The sequence below is a fragment of the Mus pahari genome, chromosome 5 (genome assembly GCF_900095145.1).
Source record: "Mus pahari chromosome 5, PAHARI_EIJ_v1.1, whole genome shotgun sequence".
Classification (NCBI taxonomy): Eukaryota; Metazoa; Chordata; class Mammalia; order Rodentia; family Muridae; genus Mus; species Mus pahari.
This window is the reverse complement of record NC_034594.1, coordinates 17,476,234-17,499,458: the sequence shown is the minus strand read 5'-3', so window position 1 is coordinate 17,499,458 and position 23,225 is coordinate 17,476,234. Positions and strand designations below refer to the sequence as shown.

The following is a 23,225-nucleotide window of genomic DNA, read 5'->3' as shown; positions in this document are numbered from 1 at the left end:
TGTTCAGCATGCATATGTAGAAAGAGGGATGCTCAAATAGCCCAGAAGAAGGATGCTCCAGATTGGCCGAGCTCAGAACACTGGTGGAGCTGATTGCTTGCAGCTCAGTGACCCCAGTCAGTTTTTAGTGTATTTCCTGGATCTATTGAATGAAATTACATCGTTTGAAAACTTGAGTTCTTATGAATTGTGCACACGATGAGAATACAGTAGTCTTAGATTATGTCTTATTTCTTCAAACAAAAATATCAGAATTCATTTTAAAAGTTACTTTAGTGACTGACTGCATTTCTAACTTCATGGTATCTAAGCATAAGACTTTAGTATGTAAGCACCACCTGCTCCCAAAGATCCTTGATAATCTTACATTACATGTTGGGTCAGGATATCTGAGGCTTGCCATGCCAAATCCTAATTTGTTAACAAGTTCTAGTAGCAAGTCAAGTAGATATGGTACTTGAATACTTAGACTAGAACATCAGTGTAATGAAGTCCAGTTCTTTGAAAGTTCCAGGCCCAGATTGCTTATGACTGGTCCTTTGCCACTCAGTTGGAATGTGGTTGTAATTTTTCTCTCCATCTTATATCAACTTTGTGTAATTGTATTAACAATTTATCATATTGTGTCAAAAAATCTAAGAAAAACATGTTAAACTATATTGTTACCAGTGATATCAACCAAGTAAATATTATTAGTCTATTGAGAAATCTGTGCTTTCACATACCTTTCTGTAAAAAAGTATTTTTTTCTTTTCTTTCCTCCTTTGTTGTTTGTTTTTCCTCGTTTTGTTTTGTTTGAGATAAGATTTTGCTCCGTAATGGAGGCTGGATTTAAAGGCATAAGCCTCCTACCCCTCTATCCCAAGTTCTGGCATAGGTTCTTAGAGTTATAGGTGTCACTACAGTAGCTTATTTACTAAAACTTACTCATTGTTTTCTTCTAACTTAAAAGAATGAACTGCACATTCCCAGTAGAGCACTAGGCTCTGGTGTATGTGTGTGTGTGTGTGTGTGTGTGTGTGTGTGTGTGTGTGTGTCTGTCTGTCTGTCTGTCTGTCTGTCTGTCTGTCTGTCTTTGTGCGTGCGTGCATGCGTGCAGGTTGTTCTTGTTTCTTGAGAGTCCAGAGGACAACCTTAGCTGTTGTTCCCAGGTACTACCCATCTTGTTTTTAAGACAGGCTCTCTCATTGGTCGGAAAGTTACCATAGAATCTGGACTAAGCTACCTAGAGAGCCTTAAGGACCTGCTGGCCTTGCTGCCTCTAAGCTTGCAGCCGTACCCAGAGGTTTTGGGTTTTGTTTTTAACGTGGGTTTTACATCCAGCTGCTATCCTCACACTTTATACCAGCAGAGCTATCACTTTGTCCCCGATTCCTGTTCTCTTAAAATACTTTCTTGTGACAGAAGTCAAGCATCCAACCGTGATTTACAGAATTAAAGAGCTGCTTCTCACATTTTTTCTTTTTCTTTCCAGCATTTCTCTGTACCGGGGTAATTGCAGGCCCATACGATTCGAACCACCCATGCTGGATTTCCATGAGCAGTAAGTAACTTGGAGCTATAGGACAGTTTTACTTGGATTTCTCCTGCCCTTTGCTGTACTATCTGTGTGAGAAAACTACAAACCTTAACAAAGCAAATGATGTTGAAGCCTTTGAAACTAGAATCTGCTAAGAATCTGACATAATATAAACTTGGAAAGTCTGAACATTGCCCATACGCTACACTCTGGTTCAGAGGTTCCCAGCGTGAGTAGTATTCACCTGAAACCTCATCTGATTAGCACTTTGTCTCTGGCATTTAGTCACCTTATTGACACTTTGCATGATATGATGCTCTTAAAGTGAACGTGTCAGTATGTCACCAGTCACATGAGGTCACTAACCTCATGAAAGGTCACAGCTCATGCCACAGATACATCTAAGTCAGTTGCCTTCTGCTTAGGGACTCTGGATTCATACATTTCAGGGACTCAAGGAAAGACAAGTATTTGCCCTGTTGGGCTCAGTTGCAGTGGGCGATGGGGGCATCTTGCGTCGTCACCTGGTACAGAAGAATTTTCAAAGGCTCAAGAGCAAGCTGTGAATTAGTGTCTGCACCAGGAGAGCATGTGGAGTAGGGTTTGGTGCTGTGCATGCGTGCATTTGTTAGTGTGCTTTACTCAGCTGTGGGCAGGCTGCAAGTTTCTCTTGATTTCTCAGCAGTAACTTAAGCAGTTGTCTATGCTATAAGCCTGTTTTAAATGAAGGTTAAATGTCATACACATCCTTGTGGGTTTAATTACTCTTCTGCCCCTGGGGATATAGGTCTGTCCTCCCTCCCTCCCTCCCTCCCTCCCTCCCTCCACTACTGCAGTAAGTTTCTAAGCAAAAAGGCCAAAGTTTCTGTTTTCAATTTTGAGATTGATAGGTAAATAGGTAGTAGATATTAGACTATATATGCTTTGCTGAGTCAAAGGTTCTAGCTGTCTTACAGGGCCATATCCTCTGCCAGAGAAACACTGTGTTCTCCCTTCTTAGACGTTTTATTGTATCAATGTTTTAGGTCTCTTCTGGTCAAGCAAACAAAGATTAGAGTATTGGGTTGTCACTTAGAGTATTGGGTTGTCACCGGCAGCGTTCACTCTGCTGCTTTTGCATACACAGCAAGGTCAAGTGTCTTTTTTGTAGTTTCAGATACAGAAATCAAATCTATCGTTTGTTTTTTCTGAAGCATGGCGGGGTAGTTTGCCCGAGAGTCAGAAGACACTTCGTAGCCTGTTTGTTTCTGACGATGGTATGCTTACAGACCGTGAGTTGAGGGCTTAGGCATGCAGAGAAAGTGTGTGCGCTTCAGAATCAACCACTGTGGAAGTAAAATGTGGTATTTAATTTTAAAGACCATAATGTTCAGATAGGAGGTAAATGTTATATTGTTCTGAGACAGGTTTAAGTACTATCAGGACGGTAGACCTCAGGAGGAGGTAGGCTCTCCCAGAGGTAGTAAGGCTCAGGGTACCTACCACTCCCACACAATACCTGCAGCAGTTTTAGGACATGTCGGGAAGACCTTTATCAACACCTTGATTATGAACCCCACCCCCCAGCCTCGCAGAACTAAAAGGAAGTAAGTTTATTTCTATGTATACATATATATATATGTATACATAGAAATGTATATGTATATATATACATATATATATATATATGTATATGTGTATATATATATAAGTGTGTGTGTATATATATATATATATATACACACACACACTTATGTATGTATACTAGAAATAAACTTATATATATATAAATAAACATATATATATATAAATCTGTGTGTACACATCTCTGTGTGCACAACTGTGTGTGCCTATGCCATATGCCCATGCAGACACAAAGAGAACATCAGACCCCTGGAGCTGGAGTTAGAACTGACTGTGAGCCACCCAGTGTAGGTTCAGGGAACTGAACTCAGGTCCTTTGAAGAGAGGAAAGGCTCTTAATCACTCACCTATCTCTCCAGCCCCTATTCACACCGAGGGCCTTGTGTTACCACTGCAGTGTGTGTGTGTGTGTGCACGCGCGCGTGCATCTCACAGGCCCAGAACTTCTGTTTATGAATTATGCAGTCTGTTGCAGCAGCACAAAATGCACTAAGACAGATGCAGTGATAAGATGCAAGAACAGAGTTCTTAATTAACAGAGTTCTTAATTCAGTTACAGAATATATCACAATCTTCTTTTAAATGAAAAATATTTAGTGAAAAGGGGCATGTTTTTGGTATTTATTAATATGGTTAATTGTTTTTTAAAAATAAAGGCTTTTCTTTCTCTAGTAAAATTACCTTTGAGTGTGTTCTTAAGCTGAATTGTTGAGCTCCATGCCACACTGCGACTTTAGAGAGTGTCCGTGCTGTTCTCAGGTGGGGACTTGAAGAGGACTGTACAACACCAAAGCTGTAAGCACTGTCAGTGACTGCTCTTGAAACTCGCTTTCAGAAGTCTCATCTAGTCGTGTTTTCTCCATTGGTGTTTAGTTTGTGTGTGTGTGTGTGTGTGTGTGTTCATGTGTGTGGCTAGAGATGGATATCAGAGGCCAGCGCTGAGTGTCTTCCTCATTCCTTCTAGACAGGAGGATTCAACAGACTGGCTGGCCAGCAGGCTCCTGGGATCTGTCTGTCTCCTGGGATCCCAGAGGTGTGCCATCACACCTGGCCTTTTACATAGGTACCGGGATCTGACTTCAGTTCCTCGTGCCTTCTCCCCAGCTGTTGGTTTCTTTATTGAGGGGGTTTGTAAATTTCATTTCAAGATTTAAACAAAAAACCCTTCAGTTATAGAAAAATACCTGAACTGAAACTAAAAGTTCATGTCCTAATTATTTGTCTCTCAAGTCTGATTAATGTCCTACCTCCAAAATAGTAGAAATTGGGATGAAGTTAAGCAAGATTCTGAAAAGATGATTTTACTGTGTTTGGGAGATGTTAGCTTTGCTTTCTGAATCATAGGAAAGAATGGCCCCTCTTGCTTTCTTCCCTAAAACACACAGTTGCACGGTAGAGTATTCAGGAGGCGGAAGCAGGATCAAAGTTGAAGACTAACTTTTGTGACAGACTGAGACCTGTCACAAAAACCAGAGTAGGAGGCTTTTCTGCATGTTGTGACACTTTATAGATAGATACCTTCTCCATAGTTCATCTGTTGATTCCTCAGAGCTTGAGAAGGTTGCTCATCACTGTTATAAAACTGGGGTTTTGTTTATTGTGTTGCGTGGTATACAGTCACTGTAATAAATTTATAAACAAAATACTTGTGATGACAAGAACATGAAGAGCTGCCACAGTCTGACCACATAGAGCCTCTAAGTTTGAACTGTCGTTCTGTGTATTTAATGTTACTGAGTCACAAAAGCACAACCACGTTTTATAAACATACTATACTATCTTTTAACTTGCTTTTCAACTTAATATATTGTGAACTTTTTCTGTTTTTATGTGGTAGTAGCATCAAGTTATATGGATATATTTGTTGAATCCATTTGCTAATTTTATTTGTTTGCATATTTTGTTTTCGATCATTGCTGAACCTGGTGTGTTACATACAATCCAACTCTTTCCTCAAGAGAATTTCAATTAAAGTACATAAAGAATATTAAAGTTAACCTTTAATATCCTTTATAGCTAGAGAAGAATTTGATGCCGTGAACTAGAGGCAACTGGTGAGACAGTAAAGTCATCATTGACTGGAAAGGAAGCAGATAGACGTTCTTACTGAGACCGGCCCAGGTTATAGAGAAGCCAAAAACTCGTGAGCTAAGAGAAACTTCAGCTTCCTAAATATGGGTGGGAGGACAGATGAGCTTTAGCAGGACACAAACAAGGCAGGCAACACAGTGAGGAAAACTATTAGAAGCACAGGAAAGGAGCTAATCCTGAGGGCAGAGACCTGTACTCTGTGCTCCAAAGGCAGAGGAGCAAGCAACACAAAGGAGCCGTGTGCTCTGTGGTCTGGTGTTTGCACCCTCCAGCTCTCTACAGAGAACCTCCTCTTGGAGCTTGTGATGGTGTGGGAAAGTGGAGGCTCTGCAGAATAAGTAGGACACAAGGGAGAGCAGAGCATCTGGAGTAGGATGCTCCCAGGGTGCCCTAGTCCGTTACATACCAGGTGAGTGGACAGCAAGAAGACACCATCTTTGAACCACAAAGGATCCCACTAGAACCAGAAAGGGCTGGCTGTCTCTATACTCAGAGGTTTTGGCACTGGAACAGTGAGAAAGACATAACTAGTGGATTTAATTGACTGAGTGTATATCATCTTATTACATTTTCTTAAATTGCCTAACACATTGCTTTTCCATTATTTAAAACATACCTGCACCCAGTCTAAGAACATTAAATGGAGTGTGTTTTATTTCATAAAGATGGAACTGGGGTTACAGAAGGTAGGGTTTTGTGGGCCAATGGGGAAACATGCATAGTAGAGTTCATTTGAAAATCAGAACTTGCTGGGAATCTTAAACATGTGTGCCTATATGTTTAGCTGTTTGTTCGGGCATACGAGAGGTTTGGCTTACAGTGTGGGAACTGGTTAAGCACACACTGAGGAAGATGGGAACTAGCTGGAACTGTGAGACATGTGGAATGTCTTTTTCAGGCAGGCAGCAGGGGGTCCTGAGCAAGAGAGTGCAATTGAAAGTCCAGTTGCTTTGAGAAAAGGGCCTAAACTGTGATGAAAGAAAGGACTTCCCTAGTATTAGCAGACCCACCTAGAATGAGCTCGCTTTGATGGAAGTTGGCTGATAGGGAATTTAATTACATCTACAGAAGCACCTACATTTCAGTAGCTTGGGAAGGTATGTTTGCTACAGAATAGCTGCTGGCTCTCTTCCTATCTCCAAGCCGCAGGAGAGACTTTCAGAAGTGTCTGTACTCTTGCTCTCATGAACGAGAAACTCACTAAAAAGGAATCTTGGGGACTGTAATTTAGACCAGTCTGGGTGTCAGCATCCTGCCACTGTATGGATATAGACATCAAAATTCCTAAAGTTAGTGCTCTTGTCTCTAAAAATGGATGCTCTTTTGCTTAAAATACTTTGTTTGGCAGTGTAGAGCCAGGTTCTCAGGAGACAAAAGTAGCTTCATGATAAGAAAGAGTTATGTTTTCATGATAGAAAGTTATTCCTAAATGAACAGAACCATCCAGGATCTAAAAATGGAACTAGAAACAATAAAGAAATCACAAAGGGAGACAACCCTGGAGATAGAAAACCTAGGAAAGAGATCAGGAGTCATAGATGCAAGCATCACCAACAGAATACAGAGAGATAGAAGAGAGAAGCTCAGGTGCAGAAGATACCATAGAAAACATTGACACAACAGTGAAAGAAAACACTAAAAGCAAAAAGGTCCTAACCCAAAGCATCCGGGAAATCAAGGACACAATGAGAAGACCAAACCTAAGGATAATAGGTATAGACAAGGATAATAGGTATAGACGAGAGTGAAGATTCCCAACTTCCCAACTTCAAGGGCCTGTAAATATCTTCAACAAAATTATAGAAGAAAACTTCTCTAACCTAAAGAAAGAGATGCCTATGAACATACAGGAAGCCTACAGAACTCCAAATAGACTGGACCAGAAAAGAAATTCCTCTTGTTACATAATAATCAAAACACCAAATGCACTAAACAAAGAAAGAATTTTAAAAGCAGGGAAAAAGGTCAAGTAACATATAAAGACAGATCTATCAGAATTACACCAGACTTCTCACCAGAGACTATGAAAGCTAGAAGATCCTGGGCAGATGTCATACACACTCTAAGAGAACACAAATGCCAACCCAGGTTACTAAACCCAACAAAACTCAATCACCATAGAGGGAGAAAACAAGATATTCTATGAAAAAAAAAAAAAAAGACACAATATCTTTTCACAAATCCAGCATTAATAATAGATGGAAGACACTAACACAAGGAGTGAAACTACACCCTAGAAGAAGCAAGAAAGTAATCTTTCAACAAACCCATACAAACATAATTCCACCTCTAACAAGAAAATTAACAGGAGCCAGGCGTGGTGGTATGCGCCTTTAATCCCAGCACTTGGGAGGCAGAGGCAGGCGGATTTCTGAGTTTGAGGCCAGCCTGGTCTACAAAGTGAGTTCCAGGACAGCCAGGGCTATACAGAGAAACCCTGTCTCGAAAAAAAAAGAAAAGAAAATTAACAGGAAGTAATACCCACTTTTCCTTAATATCTCTTACTATGAAAATTAATATTACCAACATATCCTAATCGATTGAAATTCGAAAATATGAGGAATTAGAAATTTGTTGGCTGTCATCCTGTGATCCCTCTAATTTAGTAATGGGAGAAATAGGCCCAATATTGTACAATCCATATACACTTTCTGCTTGTTTGCACATGACAGGGTCTTGAAATCATGCTTCTCCTATCTCAGCCTCTCTATTAGTAGGATTGTTTATTTGATGTTTTTACACTATACTGTGGTTTTCAGAACAGCTTACATATTTCAAAATTATTTATACAGCCAAAAGAAGTGTAGGCAATTAATTTGGGCAGTGGCTTGTAAGAGAACAACAAAGAGTGAGACTGAAGGCTTTGCTTGATATTTATAATTATTGTATCAATTTTGAAGAAGAAGATCTTATGTTACTCTTATTCTGAGATAAATGCTTTTCAAAATTATCACAGCCAATGAACCAGAATATTACCCTCCCCTAACATCTGTGCCACTCTCCAAGCAGAGCCATTGTTCATTGAAACAGTGATGAATGACTTCATGGATAGACCATCTCAATACACACACCATTTCTTAAATGAATGTAACCTGTTCCCTGTGGGCTAAGAATGAAGACAATCACTCAAGTCAAATAGCTTTGAACAAAGCAGGAAATCTGTATCCAAAAATCGTGCGTACAATTCATTCCTTGGCGCAGCAGAACTGTCAACTCTTAGCTTATCTATATTGGAGGTAGAATCCTTTTGTGGTGTGAGGGACATTGAAGTACAGTCTTATTACAGTGAACTCCAATGTCTAAAAATTCTTCTCAGTTTTGGTTTGTACCAAAGTAAGAGCCAAGATTTTAAGCTCTACTAAAAACAAAACAAACAAACAAAAAGGCCTTATCTATTTATGTTCATTTAATAACATGTCCATCATTTTTAAGATTGGTATGAAAATATATATTATGTTGAATAGAATTAAAAAGATAAAGAGAGAAAAGAAAAATATTATTAAAATATTATTTAAAAAAGAGAGAGAAAGTTATTCTTAAGTGGCTTCAGGAAGTAGATAGACAGTTACTAGTTCAGGTCCTCTTTGAGTTAGAGTTTTTTCCTGCACTCATAGAAACATAGACATTGTTAGTTAGTCAGAATTCTTCCTGCATTGATCTATTTCTTTTTGCCTCCAAACACTCCTGCATTCCTTAAGTGGGCACTAAGCAGGAAGCATGAGGCAGCACTATAGCAGAGCTGCTGTAGGCTGCCTGCCTACCTCTAGCAACCCCGCCCACGTTTGTTTGTTTTTGTTAATAAGTGTTCAGTTTTCCTTTCAGTTGTTCAACCCTTGGGCAAAGTGAGTATGTCCCTGGCCCAGGAGCAAATTCTGTTTAAGTTGGATATAACATTTCCATTCTCATTTAGGGTCAGTTTACAGATAGATATGACCCAGACTAGCTAGGGGTATGAGGACGCGTGTAAGGGAATTCTGGGGGAGGATTTTTTCCCTCTATACTCTTCAGTATATAGAAGTCTCCTAGGTGTGGGATTGGTGGCAGAGTGTTGTGGCAGCCATCCTGTCGCTTGCCAGTGAGCAGTACTTGGCAGGATAGAAGCAGCATGTTGTGTCTCCCAGCAGCAAAATGCAAGGGTGTGTTCCCTGGACAGCAGGCTGCCATGCTGAGCTCACAAACCCCGGTGACAGCACTGGCTGGGGCCTTTAGCTAGGACACCAGTTTTGTGTCCTTGGTACTTTGTGGAGCACATGGCCCCCTTCCTCCTGCCCCTTCTGTTGTCTGCAGGCAGCCTTGTGAGCACACACATATTCACCCTATCTGAAGCCTACCGGGCACCTTTCCATGATCTTCCATAGCTCTAGCACAAGTCTGTGATTCCCAGTCTATGGCCCCACTCCTCACCACTGAGGCATCTGAGTTGTTACTTCCTTTCCCTTGGAGTGCTCCCGTCTCTTCTGTTTGTCAGGAGAAAGGTTTTTTATCAAGTTTATGTGCGCTCTCCTACATTCCTCATCGCTCTGCTACCTTCTCTTGGCTCAGGCCCTTGTTATTTGAAAACTAAGACTGTCACTACATATATGGCATTTACTGCTTATGATCCATGGTGTCAACAAATTATAATGTTAAAATTTGATCATGAGGCTAGGGAGATGGCTCAGTGGGTAAAAGCATCTACTGCCATGCCTGATGACCTAAGTTCAGTTTCTGCTATCCACATGGTGGGAGGGAAGAACTGACTCCCAAGGTTGTCCTCTGACCTCCACCCTCATACTTACAGACAGCATGCCCTCCCTCGTGTATACACACACACACACACACACACACACACACACACACACACTGGAGGGGAGTAATAAATATTAACATTTTTATAAACTTGATCACATTATTATCCTCCCTTAAAAAAAAAGTCCTTTAATGGTTCCTGTTGTGTTATGATAAACGTGAATTGTCTTCATTTCTTATTCCACATATATAGAAAGCTACAGGCTGTTTCCTGAAGTCAGTGTGATCTTTCTAATTCTGGGCATGTTCTACATACTGTGAAAATAATCGGGAGAGGGAGAGGGAGAGGGGGAGAGGGAGGGAGGGAGAGAGAGAGAGAGAGAGAGAGAGAGAGAGAGAGAGAGAGAGAATATGAATATGAATGAAAATGAATATGAGAATGAATACATGAGTGCAGATGCCCATGGAATTTAGTGACAAGATCTGTGGAGCTGGAGTTACAGGCACTTGTGAACTATCTGGCATGGTTGCTAGAAACCAAACTCTAGTCCTCTGGAAGCAGTAAATACTCTTAACCATTGAACCATCTCTCCAGGCACTCTTAAGTGCAGTGTTTCTTATACGTAGAAAGAAAACAAATGATGATCATACACTGAACAGGAGTAGCAGCTATCCATTTTTTTACGTGTGTGTGTGTGTGTGTGTGTGTGTGTGTGTGTGTGTGTGTTTAGGTAAGTCAAAGAACAACTTGTGGGGATTTGATTCTCTCCTTCCACCATGTAAGTTTAAAGAGTTCTCCTACCCTATATTTCTTTTTTTTTTCTTCTTTTTTTTTTCTTTGTTTTTTGCCTTCCACCCTATATTTCTTAAACAAAGGATTCTGTCACTGAACCTGGAGTCCAACAATTCAGCTAGACAGTTGGCCAGATAACCTCAGAGTCCTCTATGTTTCTACCTCCTTAACTGTATATGCCCAGGTTTTATGTAGATGCTGGGGTTCACACTCAAGTCCTCATTCTTGAACAGCAGATGCCAGTCATCTTCCCAGGCCCTTGTAGTTTTATAAGCCGTCTGAAAGCAACAGGCACTGTGATTCAGTCATATTTTTAGTTATCATTTCCATATATTTACAGAACAAGAAAATTGGCATTTAGTGTAGATTGCCTATAGTACTTCTGCTTCAGTCAGTGTTGTAATTATTTGATTGTAAATGAGAGAACACTGACTGAAACTCCTTAAAGCAAAAGAATAAGACTGATTGAGCCACCATAACAGACAGGTAGGTCCCCAGTACCTAAGGCTGCCAGGACTCCTGTGTCCTCACCTCGCTCACTCCCTCTCATTCTCTCAGTACCAATGCTGTTTCCCTACAAGGATGGGAACAGCCCTGCTTACTGTTTCCACTCTACCTTCTGTAGCCTTCTCTCTCTCTAATCTAAAACATCTTAGCAGAAAGCAGTGATCACCCCAGGTGGATTCATTGTCCAATCCCTGAAGCAGCTGTGTAAGAAGAAGTATGTATCAGTGGATGTAGTGCTATTGTTAGTTTGTCAGGGTTTCATCAAGAGAGAAATCCCACAGTGGGCAGCAGATCCTATTGAAGACCATCGTAGACCCTTGGCTTCTCCTACGTCTGATGACCAGTCAGTACAGTTCAGCCCTGTTGTGCAACACAACCTTCACAGCTTGCCATGTGACATGGCCTTCCCTCTGTCTCCTTGGTATCTTCCCAGCTACACAGAGGTGGGATGGATCACCACCTAAAATTGATTTTGAATATCCAAACTGATGCTGTCTCACACAGACATACCCCAGAGGGTATAAAATATCCATCATACAGGTAGTTAATCCGTTTAGGATGGGGTTCCTATCCTGACTTCCTTTGATAATGTTGAAGCATAAGCTGAATAAACTCCTTCCTTCCTGAGTTGCTTTCATGGTGCTTCATCACAGCAATAGAAACCTAAACTAAGATATGTACTCCGGAGTAACATAGCCTCCCTTTTTCTTTATTTTGTGTGTTTTTTCATTTGCTTTCTGGAATTGGGTTTAAAGCTGGAACTTGACAAACACTCAGCTTACTCTCCACCTTGGAAGCCTGGGCTTCCTTAAATGTGCTCAGAACACTTACATTATATTTACAGCTGTCCTCTAATGATTGGCTGGCCAGGGCTATGCCTGCCTCTGCTCCCCAGAGTTATAGAGAGGCTAGGCCTGCATAGCCAAAGCCCAGAATGAGTTCTAGGACCAGAGTACAATGTCTAGTGACTTCATTTGACCTCGCATAACTGTAAAGCTTAAAAAGGAAATGTCCTTCTGGCCTGCACAAGTTAGGACATCTGTCTATACGAACACAGTGAAGCTCTGGAGAAACCACAGCAGGCCGAGAGCAAACAGAGGAAACCAGCTCTGCTTGTGTTGTATTTCCAGTGAGGCTGAGGAGTCAGAAGTGCTGGCGGCAGCTTGGAAGCTTGGTTGTCATGGCCACGAGGAAGCAGAGTGCCTTTCTGTCCCCTGCTCAGATGTACTGAGAAGGGAATGTTGTGGGGTGGAGTGTCAGCACGGCTTGAGAACTGCTAGCAGTGTGGGCTGTCCTGAGACACACCTTGCTGCTCTCTAGGAAACCTGGTACTGACTGTCCTCACCTCTGTGGTCACCTCTATTAATAATCGGCTAACACTCATTTCACAGCTCAGATATAAAATTAGCATTCTGAAGAAATAGGCCATTTAAAAAAAAAAAGACGTTTGAGCCGGGCGTGGTGGTGTACACCTTTAATCCCAGCACTTGGGAGGCGGGGCAGGTGGATTTCTGAGTTCCAGGACAGTCAAGGCTACACAGAAAAACCCTGAATTGAACCCCCCCCCCAAAAAAAGACTTTTATGTGTCGTTAGGTATATATATATATATATATACACATACACATACACATACATACATACCACATGTGTGACTGGTACTTGAAGAGGCCAGAAAAAGTCATTGGATCCCCGGAGCCACAGCTGATTATGAGCCACGATGTAAGGATTCAGGTGCTAGGAACTGAACCCAAGTCCCCTGCACAAGCAACAAGTGTTCTTAACTACCTCTCCAGGCCCCCAATTTCCTGTTTTGTTAGTGTTTAATTTCTACTTCACCCTCTCTCCCTCTCCTGCCCAGTTTCTAAATGGTACTCTGCCATGATTTGGGTACTCGCATCCTCCCTTTCTTCCCTCCCCCAAATTATTTATGCCAGTGTTCCTAAGTGTTTTCTGTTTCCATAACAACATCTTTCTCTCAGACATTTATTGCAAGCAGTAAATGATGTTTGGGGTAAAAACTGGTTCACTGCATTCTTTGGTTCATATAGTTATTAGGTGCAAAACATTTGGCTTTAAATCTTCAGTTTAAAAATCAGTGCATGAAAACTTTTTCTCCCTAATTGCTTTCTGGTGTTCCAAGAAAATCAAGGAGGCTTCCTTTTTTCAGGAGTTGTTTGGTGCCTTGTAGCTTCCCACTTCTAATTCTTACTTCCATGCACAGTTTTATAACATGTGTTTGTGAGAACTGTAGGATGTTGTGGTGACGGAGTTGTACAAAGTGCTGGTGTTGACTTGGCCCGGCTTCCTGCTTGTGCCTGAGGCTGCACAACAGCAGGTCTGTCTAGGGGCATTTGGGAAACCATGTCTGCAGCTGTCTCCTGTGGTTGCAGGAGACAGTGATAGAGGAGCTTGCCACTGACCACAGGGCTGCGGCTTACTTTCCCAGCTGCCCTGGGCCCTGGCTGTTCACTCCCAATGCTTTGGAACCTTAGACTCCTCTAGAATCTGGACAGTATGGTCCTGCAGCACGGAGAACAAAGATGTCCAATTGCTCTGGCTGTGTTCATCTATAAATACCTCCCACTGTTGACTCCTCTGTGTGGAGCAGCCGATAATGGAAACAGGACTAGCACTGGCAAGGGACTGGATATTTGTTTAGCTTTATTTTTACAGTTAACCTGTCTAGCCAGGCAGATCACACATGCTGCTTGTGGTAGTCAGAACTGTAAGATGATTGGGAGAATTTCAGGTTTCTAATACACATATATACACCTCCTAACGTTACAACCAAGCACTAATCCAGATGTGACTATAACCAAGGTTCTAAATCCTATGGTCTTTAAAATGGAGAGCTATCTGTGTGACTCGGTCCTAGTCCCAAAGCCTTCAAAGGCTGACTTCAGAATGAGGAAGAGAAGTGTTGGTTATTTGCAGTAGGAGAGGAACTTGTTGTGTTTCTTTCTGCTGGTTTTGGAAGTAGAGGAGCTGTATGGTGAGAGTCATGCAAACAAAGTAAATGCATTTAGCCGAGGACTTTGCGTTCTGCACGAGAACCCAACATGCTGAGAATCTGCAGAAGCCTTGTGAAACCCTGAGCAGATAAACTTTCTTAGAAAGTCGTGCAGTAATGAGTGGATGTTGCCTTTAACTCCTGAGCTTGTGGTAGTGACACAGCCTAGAGCGTGAGAGGTGATGCAGAGAGCTCTGGACTCGGAGAGTAGAGGGTAGGCTGGACTGGGAAGGCTCTTCCTACAATTGGAAGCCTCTACGTTATGAGTTTGCACATCTACAGTAGCCTGCTGGTGCCTCTCGCCATCTTCTCTCTCCTCATTACTCCTAATTCCCATAATCCTTCTCTCAGCAAGGCCTTATCTCTTCTACTCAGTGTGGCCCAGGACATTTTCTCCTTGATGCCTCAAGATGAGGACGAAACCAATCTCCCATCACTGGCTGCTCCCAGACTCCTGGACCTCCATACTTGTCTGCTTGAGCCCTGTTGTGTAGCAAGCCATCCACAGCCCTGTTTGAAGGAGACTTTATATAAAGCGCCTGTCCATCTTCACCCTATCTTTCTCTTAGATGAGATTGCTTGTACTAACATTAGACAACAACAAAAGCATGGGGGAGCTGACAAAAGCCACTTAGCCTGCAGTCCTTCTGAACTGTCCAGGGACAAAGACGTTTTTTGTGCTATGTATCTTGAAAGATACGAGGAATGTGTTTATTTCTCTTTAATACTCTACTTACAAAGCCGAGGAAATAAACAGAAAATCTGAATAGAGTCAAAAATCAAAACTCCAAAATTTTGAGTACATGTATGAGAAGCCAAGCAACATGAGTCAGTCCAACGAAGCTTCCTGAAAGCAGGCTGTGGTACAGAGGGAAGGCAGGTCCTTCTCACATGCTCTGTTTGCTACCTTGATCTCATTCCAAACTAAACACACAACAGACAGCCATCCTTCTGAATATAGGCTCAGAAGTCCCCCACAACGTGCCCACAGACAGACCTCATCAGTATGTAAGGGAATCATACACTGTGAGCAAATAGTATTATTCTAGGAGAATGAAGGGGAATACATACGATCATACATAAATGTAGCAAAGATATACAGTGTACTTCCATAGTAATCATTCTGAACAAACCAAGAACAGAAAGGAATGTTCCAACCTAATGAAGATGATCTGTGAAACCCCAAGGTTGATGTCATGCATAATGCTGAGAGAGTGAAACTGTCCCTGCATCAGGAGCAGCTGGGAGTCTGGTCAGCTCTCTTCAGCATCTTATTCCTCTGATTCAAGCAATAAGGTAGGGGAAAAAAAAATCAGTTCGCACCCAGATGGAAAAATGTTCCCCATTCCATGGACTAGATACCGACTCTAAATATATTTTAAATGAAAGCTACTAGAAGTAGTAACTTGAATGCAAGACCAACGTACAAAAATAAACTATGGTTTTGTTCAGTAGCAGTGACTAATCTTTTTAAAAAGAGAAAAACAGTCTCAGCCAGGTGGTGACATGTGCCTGTCACCCAGCACTAAGGTCTAAGGTAGAGGAGCAGGAGCTCAAAGGCCGTCTAGCCTAAATAAAGACCCTGCATCAAAGCTGGGATGGGGGTGGGGAGAAAAGTCCACTCATAGTAGCATCAAAGGGAACAGAAATTCTTAAATATTAATTTTTGACAGAAGCACTAAGGCATACAAAAAAAACCCTAAAAATTATAACCAAGAGAAATTAAATAACTAAGTAAATAGGAAGACATCTCACAGCTCTTCGTGTGCTAGATGGCAGGGATTAAGACAGCAGATTGAATACATTCTTCACCTGTCTCTTTGTGTAGAAATCGATAACCTTATCTTAAAATTCACAGCCATATAAAGGATCCCAAACAGTCTGATCCAAAACACCCTTAAGGAAACTAAAGTTAAAGGAAGCACACTTTCCAATATCAAAAACTTTATATACAATTTTTTTTTAATTCTGTTTACTTGTATGGGGGTCACATATGTGGATGTCATGGGACAACTTGAGGGTCTCGGTTCTCCCATTCCACCCTGTGGGTCCTGAGACTGAACTCAGTTGTCAGGCTTGGCCCCAGTGCCTTCATGTGCTGAGCCATTTTGGTAGAAACCCCTCCATTTTCAAAGGCTTTCTACAAAGCACTGGTGGTTCAGACATATTCCTAAGGACAGATGCATACATAGATAAATGCAAAAGAACTTAGATTGTAGAAATAGATTTATTGACAGTTGATTTTCACGGTGATGCCCAGACAGTTTAATAGGGGAGGAATATTCTTAGTAGTACCTGGTGCTGGGGCCACTTGCTATCCATGTGCAAGAGTGAATATCAGTCCCTACATTATACCACACAAAAGAACGCAGTGTAAAGCTAGAGTTATCATGTGACTAGATAGGAACTAAATGGAGGAGCTGTAAGCACTATAGAGCTAGAGATATCATGCAGCTAAATATGAATGTAAGGGAGTTGAGCTGTAAGCCATTGGAAGAAAACAGTTTTGTATGTGTCCATTGTTATTTTTAAAATGTAGAAATCCAGATGCACAATTAACAGGAGGCAAAATTTATAGCTTGGGTTACATAAAATTAAAAAAAAAAGTTTATGCTGTAATTGATAACCATCAAGTAAAGAACATGACCCACACATTGAGAAAATATTTGCAAAGCATGTTTCAAGGGAGCTATATGGCCGATGATGGCCAAACATACAAGTAAAATGTTAGTGAAAGGGAAGTCATGCCCTGAAGAATACCAGCATCACTAGAAGGGGGTTGCCGGTGTCAGCACACTCAGTGAGTTACCCCTTCCGTGTGTTACGGGGCTGCTGTACAGTAAGGACAGGTCAGGCCCTGCCCAGAGTTTCTCGTTAGCTTAGGATGATCCCAAGGTGGAAAGCCCAGTTCTGCACACCCAGCTCTGGCTGACCCTCCTAGTCTGCACCCTGAGACAGTGCTTAGGCCAAACTGTAGTTGGGCAGGATTGCCTTCCTAGACCATAACGAACAGACCCAGACCTCTGGAAGACCTGAGAGGAGAGTTGGAAACCATACATAACCTTCCTACACTTGTAAGGAGTTGCTCTCTGTGCTTCAGTCCAGACAGCCTTCCCATCCACAGTCTGATTTTCAGGTTATGCTGTCCTTTGTCCCCCTGGTCCCTCACTCTCTCCTGTCTGCCCGTTCAGGCAGCCTCTGTTCCCTCTATTCCTCCAAAGAGTTCTCAGTTGAGTTTATTCATTTGTTTGTTTTTCAGTGTTCCTTAGAATTGATTTTTTTTTTATTTCATACATGAGTACTGTATTCAAACTGTTTCCACTCGTCTCTCCTTCCCAACTCTTGTTCCTCCTTCAGTTCTTCTCCAGTTCATAACATCCTATTGATTATATAAATACATATATGTATAGATCACATGCATGTACAAATACAACCTGCAGAGTTCATTTAGTTTTGCTCATGTGTATGTGATTAGGACTGACCATTTGGGATTGGTAGTGTTTCAGAGGGTCCATCCATGGAGAAAAGTGATTTTCCCTTTTGGTACCCGTTAATTGCTGTTACTCTTCTAGGGGTGGGCTTTCCCAATTTATGTAGGCATGGAAATTGATATGGTCTAGTCATTATGCTGGTTTTGTTTAGGCAATCATGCTGCTGAGGTTTCATCTGTGTCATACACATCTAGAAGACAGTATACCACAGCAGGTGTCCCAGACCTCTGACTCATAACGACCTTTCCACCCCCTCTTCTGCGATATTCGCTGAGCCACCATTGTAGGGGTTGTGTTGTCCAGATGTGTCTGTTAGAGGTTGGCACCCAGTGGTCAATTGTTCACCACAGTTTGACCCATTATGGATTGACCTTTCTCTAGCTTTTAAATTTTAACATTGTTTTGGGGGCATTAGTTGGGAGCAGCAAGTCTAGCCTGTGTCCTCCCTAATACAAGTTACGACCTTTAAAGGAACTTAAAGCCCCTAATTAATTTTCTTAAACTGGTGAAAATTGTCAAACTATTCTTTGGTTTATAAATTTCCCAAATAATAAACTAGTCAGACAACTGAACTGAAGAAAAGGTAGGGATATAACTGATATGATGCACACTTGACACAACTAGAAAGCTCAGCTGCTCAGGTTCATGTTCAGACACTGAATCTGAATTGTAACACAAAGCTTCAAGAAGTGTGCCCGCCCTGGAAGGGTTACCTGGGGAAAGCACCTTGTAGAAGAAAGTTGGATCTGAATTAGGAAATGAGTTAGGTCTCCAGGACAGGGATGTCACATGGTCTGCAAAGGAGCTAGGGTCACTCACAGTCTGAAGGTTCCATTTGAATGGAAGTCTGCATGGTGAAAATCTCGCTAGTTGAAAACCGTCAGATTCTGGAGGGCACTGTAATACTGAAAGAGGGAGAGGAAACAAGTCAGCAAGCATGTGCACATGTGCTCCCACATGCCTCCAGCTGCATTGAGTGATACATGATGTGGCCTTTGACTTTGAAGTGCTGATAATCTTGACAGGGACATAGGACAGACATGCCAATGAGAACATCGGCCCTGAAGAAAGATTTGTACAGTGCCGTACAGTGCCGAAGAAGCCAGGAGGATGCACAGTGACATGAGCTACAGAAGGACCCATCCAGCCACATACTAGGACTGCTTTTAAGGGACACCAGGAGATCATTCCATGGACCTGTGAGCCCTTGAGGATGTATTTCATAGTGTTCCCTTGAAAGGAGGCAGCTTGCTACAGGATTAGGTGTGGATTCAGGTTCAGAGTGTGGCTGTGTGCAAATTAATGAAGCTTTCTTCTGTTTCTGTGCCCTCTATTAGTCGAGAATAGCAGAAGTCCCCAACTTGCAAGATTTCTTTATATAACCATGCTGCTAAGTTTGTCTGTGCTTGTGGAATTTGAGGAGAGAGGCAGGGTGGTATTAATGAGGAAAGGTGAACCTCCCCTCCCAGGCTGGCGCCAGGTTAGAAGCGTCAGTCAGCTGAAACTTACTTGCCCTGGAGAAACACGGAATCGACACATAGGTACTTGTTGAGGGGCTACATGTGTTTCACTATTTTATGGTATTTGCACATGAATTTGCTTAATAATCTATATGTTTGACAATTACTGATTATCCTAAAAGCTAGAAGTGTCTGAATTATTTCTGACAGTTTCCTTTTTATTTTTGCAGGCCAGTTGGAATGCCAAAAATGGAAAAAGTCTACTTACATAATCCTAGCTCTGAAGAGACTATTACTTTAGTATCAATATCTGCTACCACATCACATTTCCATGCATCATTTTTTCAAAATAGGGTAAGCTTGTCTACTAAAAATTGCTTTTGTTTGAAATTGAAGTTCTACATTTTTATTAATTACTTTATTTTGCTATGATTAAAATCTGCTTCTAGTGTTTTCATACTTAGATGTCAGTTTGTCCCATTTCATAAGAATTATAATATCTATTCTTAAGTGCACAGTGTCCCTCAAGTAATAGTAACTGTGCTAGAATTCCTAAGCGTTCTGAAAAATCCAGCCTTCACAAAGCTGAGGTGTGTGTGTGGCCGGTGGGGGCTGGAGAGGTTGGTGTACTTGTTTTGGATTTTCCAAGACAGGGTTTCTCTGTGTAGCCCTGACTGTCCTGTAATTCTTTCTGTATATCAGGCTGGCCCTGACCTCAGAGAACTGCCTCTCCCCCCACCCTAGTACTGGAATTGAAGGTGGGGGCCACCATCCCTCTTCTTAGCTACAGCCAGCCAGGACCACAGCAGTGAGTGAGGCTGCTGTGGCTGGGCAACGAGTGAGTGACATTTGATGGCTTCAGCTAGTGCTCACTCAGGGACATGGTTTATCAGTTCAGTGAGTTGTCTGCTCAGCATTTCGTAAAGTGGAGTTAAGATGGTCTAGGCTCAGCCCTTCCTGTCTGAGGCTCTGAGAGGACGTGCACCTCCAGACCCATTAAGTCTTCAGTGGATTACATTGTCGTTGGTTGCAGAACAGAAGCCCCTGTTGTTGGTGACCAGGCTTTCACTCAGCTTGAGGCACCCACAGGCTCCTCTTGTCTCTTTAAGCTGGCGGCAATGTCCTCTGCCCTTCTTGTGTCTCTTCCCCCTCCACTGCTGCATCTGCCCCAGGCTGACCTGAGCGACACCAGCAAAGACCTTTTTACCACAGACAACCACAAGTGTCTTCGTACCCATGGTCACAGTCACCATTGGGTCCTGTGTACTACAAGTGTCCTCCAAATTTTGACTAATGATGTCAGTTGTTGGATGTGAAGTTGGTATTCAGGGAAGAGCCTTTCTAATCAAAACCACAAAGATGGAACTGAAGTATATTTTTTAATTAGGAGATACATTAAGTTTTAATGTGTAGGCTTCCAAAATAACGAACAGGAACTATGAGGAGAAAGAGTAAAAGAATGGATTCTGATTGCATCTTCCCAGGGTTTTGCTGATTGTTGAAGGGCTGTGACTAAGAAAATGAGCAGCATCTTTTCTAACATGTAAACTACTGGTTCACTTCATAGTACTTGTTCAGGGTTCTACATTTCTCCTTTCTGAAATCCCGTATCATTGTCATTGTCAGCAGCTTCTAGGGGTAAAACGGCTATGGCTAAGGGTTTTTTTAATCCCTCTCTTTGGAAATATTTTCTAAATAAAGGGTTTCCCTTGAGCTATTGTTTTGTTTTGTTTTGTTTTAACCTAAAAGATCTTTTCACTGTTTTTATTAATCTATCAATGGTCTTAAATAACAAAATTCTAATACTGAGGAAGACTCAAGTATATAAATGAGGAATAGGTCTCAAAAGAGTCATGGTCAGAGATCAGCCATCCATGAGCCTGCCCAGTGATTTGCCCCATACGTGGCCATCACAAGTGGTACACACATTATAAACCACCACCAGCCACCCCTGTGTGTGTCTGTGTCTCTACACAACCGGCTAAGCTTTCAGGCCCTGGTAGTGTGCAAGTGTGCTAGGTTAGACAGCAAGGACAAATGTAGTGTTTGATTTTACTACAATTGTGCTAGAGTTAATAATGCGTTGATTCACTCTGCTAATTCTGAGAAGCGTTGTTCTGGGTGTTGAAGCCCCCCTGTTCCTTTCACTGCTCTCCCCAGGAGCTGCAGCTGTTGCTGGATGAGGGAAGTGGGCTGGGCTGCAGAGGTGCTGGGGGACCCTTTAAGCCGCGCCAGCTTCCCTGACCTGGTAGCCATCCTATGGGAGGTGGAAGCCTGTGTGCAGTTCTGAGTTCTCAAGACAAGTCGAAAGTACGACTCTCTATGTAGCTCTCAGCTTCCCTTCATTGGGAACGAGTTGAATTTAGAGAGCCCAGTGTAATCAGCTCTTCCCAATCAGCTTGACACCTCCGAATTAGACTCCGCCCAGAGATGATGACCTTTATGTAAAGAACAGATCCCTGGACATTCTTGAAAAACACCTTGTGTATGCTGTCAGTCAGTTCCAGGAAGTGAAGCTGAGTGAGCTCTATGACCGTCACAGTGCCTGTGGACATGTCAGGTCAGCTTTAAGGCAGTTAAGATGGTGGCCACAGTCGGTGCTGGCCTTTCTTCTTCCCTGCGCTTCCATCTTTCTTTCTCAAAGACTGTGGGGAGGGGTGAGCCGTTGAGTGGAAATGAACTGTGTCTCTCACGTCCAGGAGAGCACAACCTTCCTGGACATCCCCTCTGACTTAACTCCCCTCCACACCCTCAGATTCCCCGGCACTTCTTATTTCTTTGGGAAAAACGGTATTACAACTCATGATGGTTTTTATTATCCAATACCATGTCTATATTAACCAACCAATAGAAAATAGAGAAAATTGCTTAAAAGACCAAGTTCTATATAGCTACATTTCAGTACATTTCAGACTATAGATAAAATTTAAAAATTTTAAGCCGCTTTTACTTTTTTATGTTTTAAAATAATCTTGTGGGTTGAAGGCTCTTGTGAGCATTGGTGATTATTTTTAATTAGGTGTAGAAGCCTAAACATTGTTTATGCCATTTTAGGTTAGACTCTGCTATCCCGATTTCTGTCAGAAATCGGGGCACATATGCTATAGCCCTAGTGTGGAGTATTGGGCAGATAAAGATAAACCTGTGTCTGTTGCTACAGAATACTATACATAGTGTGCTCCTATGCAAGAAAAGCAGATCTTAGCAGAGAGTGTGCCATTGTATGAAAAGCTGAGGTTTCTCTGGGGTCTGGTATGTTAGCAAGAGCCAGGGTAAGTTGTCGGCAGCTGCATGGCGATGACCTGGAGAGGGCGGGACTAGAGGAATCTAGAGAGCACCGACCGCTGCCATGTCTACTGTCACAGCTTACAACATGGAGCACATAGAGACTTAAGACCAGCTTTGCCAGCTAGATAGAAGTAACAAATGTATTAATTTAACAAATATTGCCAGGATTTATCACTGAACAAGAGATCTCTGCTTATGATACTTACCCCTAGTGGGTAAGTATCTTCAGCAGACATAATAAATATACTTAATGAGACCAATTAGACAGTTCTGTGAAAAGAAAAGCAGCTGGGTGGGGGTCAGTGCTGGGGCGAGTCGGGTTTAAGTAGCAGGCTGGGTTTGACCTGAGACTACAGAAAGGCAGTCCTGAAGCAGCAGGTCTGGCAGAAGCTGTGCTGGGAAAGGTACCCAGGAGGAGCGGGGCCTCCAGTTGTGAGGGCCGCTGCTTGTTACAAAAAGGTCTTGGCTTTGGTTCTTTCCAAAAGAGGAAAGCATCCAAAGAGTTTAAGCAGATGAATGGAATGTTAAATTTAATTTCAAACAGTTACTGTTGATCAAAAAATAGAAGATAAGGGAGAAATCAGATGTAGGACTGCTCTGGTTGTCTGCTGTATAAGTGAGTTTGGTGAATTTTCCAGGCTGTGAGTGAGTCTTTTCATTTCTTCTGATATTAAATGTATAGGTGTATGTATAGGCATGGGGTTGTATATAATA

The 23,225-nt window shown here is 42.1% G+C and overlaps 1 protein-coding gene across 3 annotated transcripts in view; it reads left to right on the top strand.

The window, feature by feature from the left end:
* The window catches only part of Tmem131 (transmembrane protein 131), a 146,679-nt gene that overhangs the window by 67,152 nt on the left and 56,302 nt on the right, over positions 1-23,225 (top strand). For all 3 annotated transcript variants that reach the window (XM_021197667.2, XM_029538483.1, XM_029538482.1), the window contains exons 4-5: positions 1,475-1,543; positions 19,454-19,577. In XM_021197667.2, coding sequence (XP_021053326.1) covers positions 1,475-1,543; positions 19,454-19,577 — 193 coding nt within the window. The remainder of the gene's footprint in view (positions 1-1,474; positions 1,544-19,453; positions 19,578-23,225) is intronic.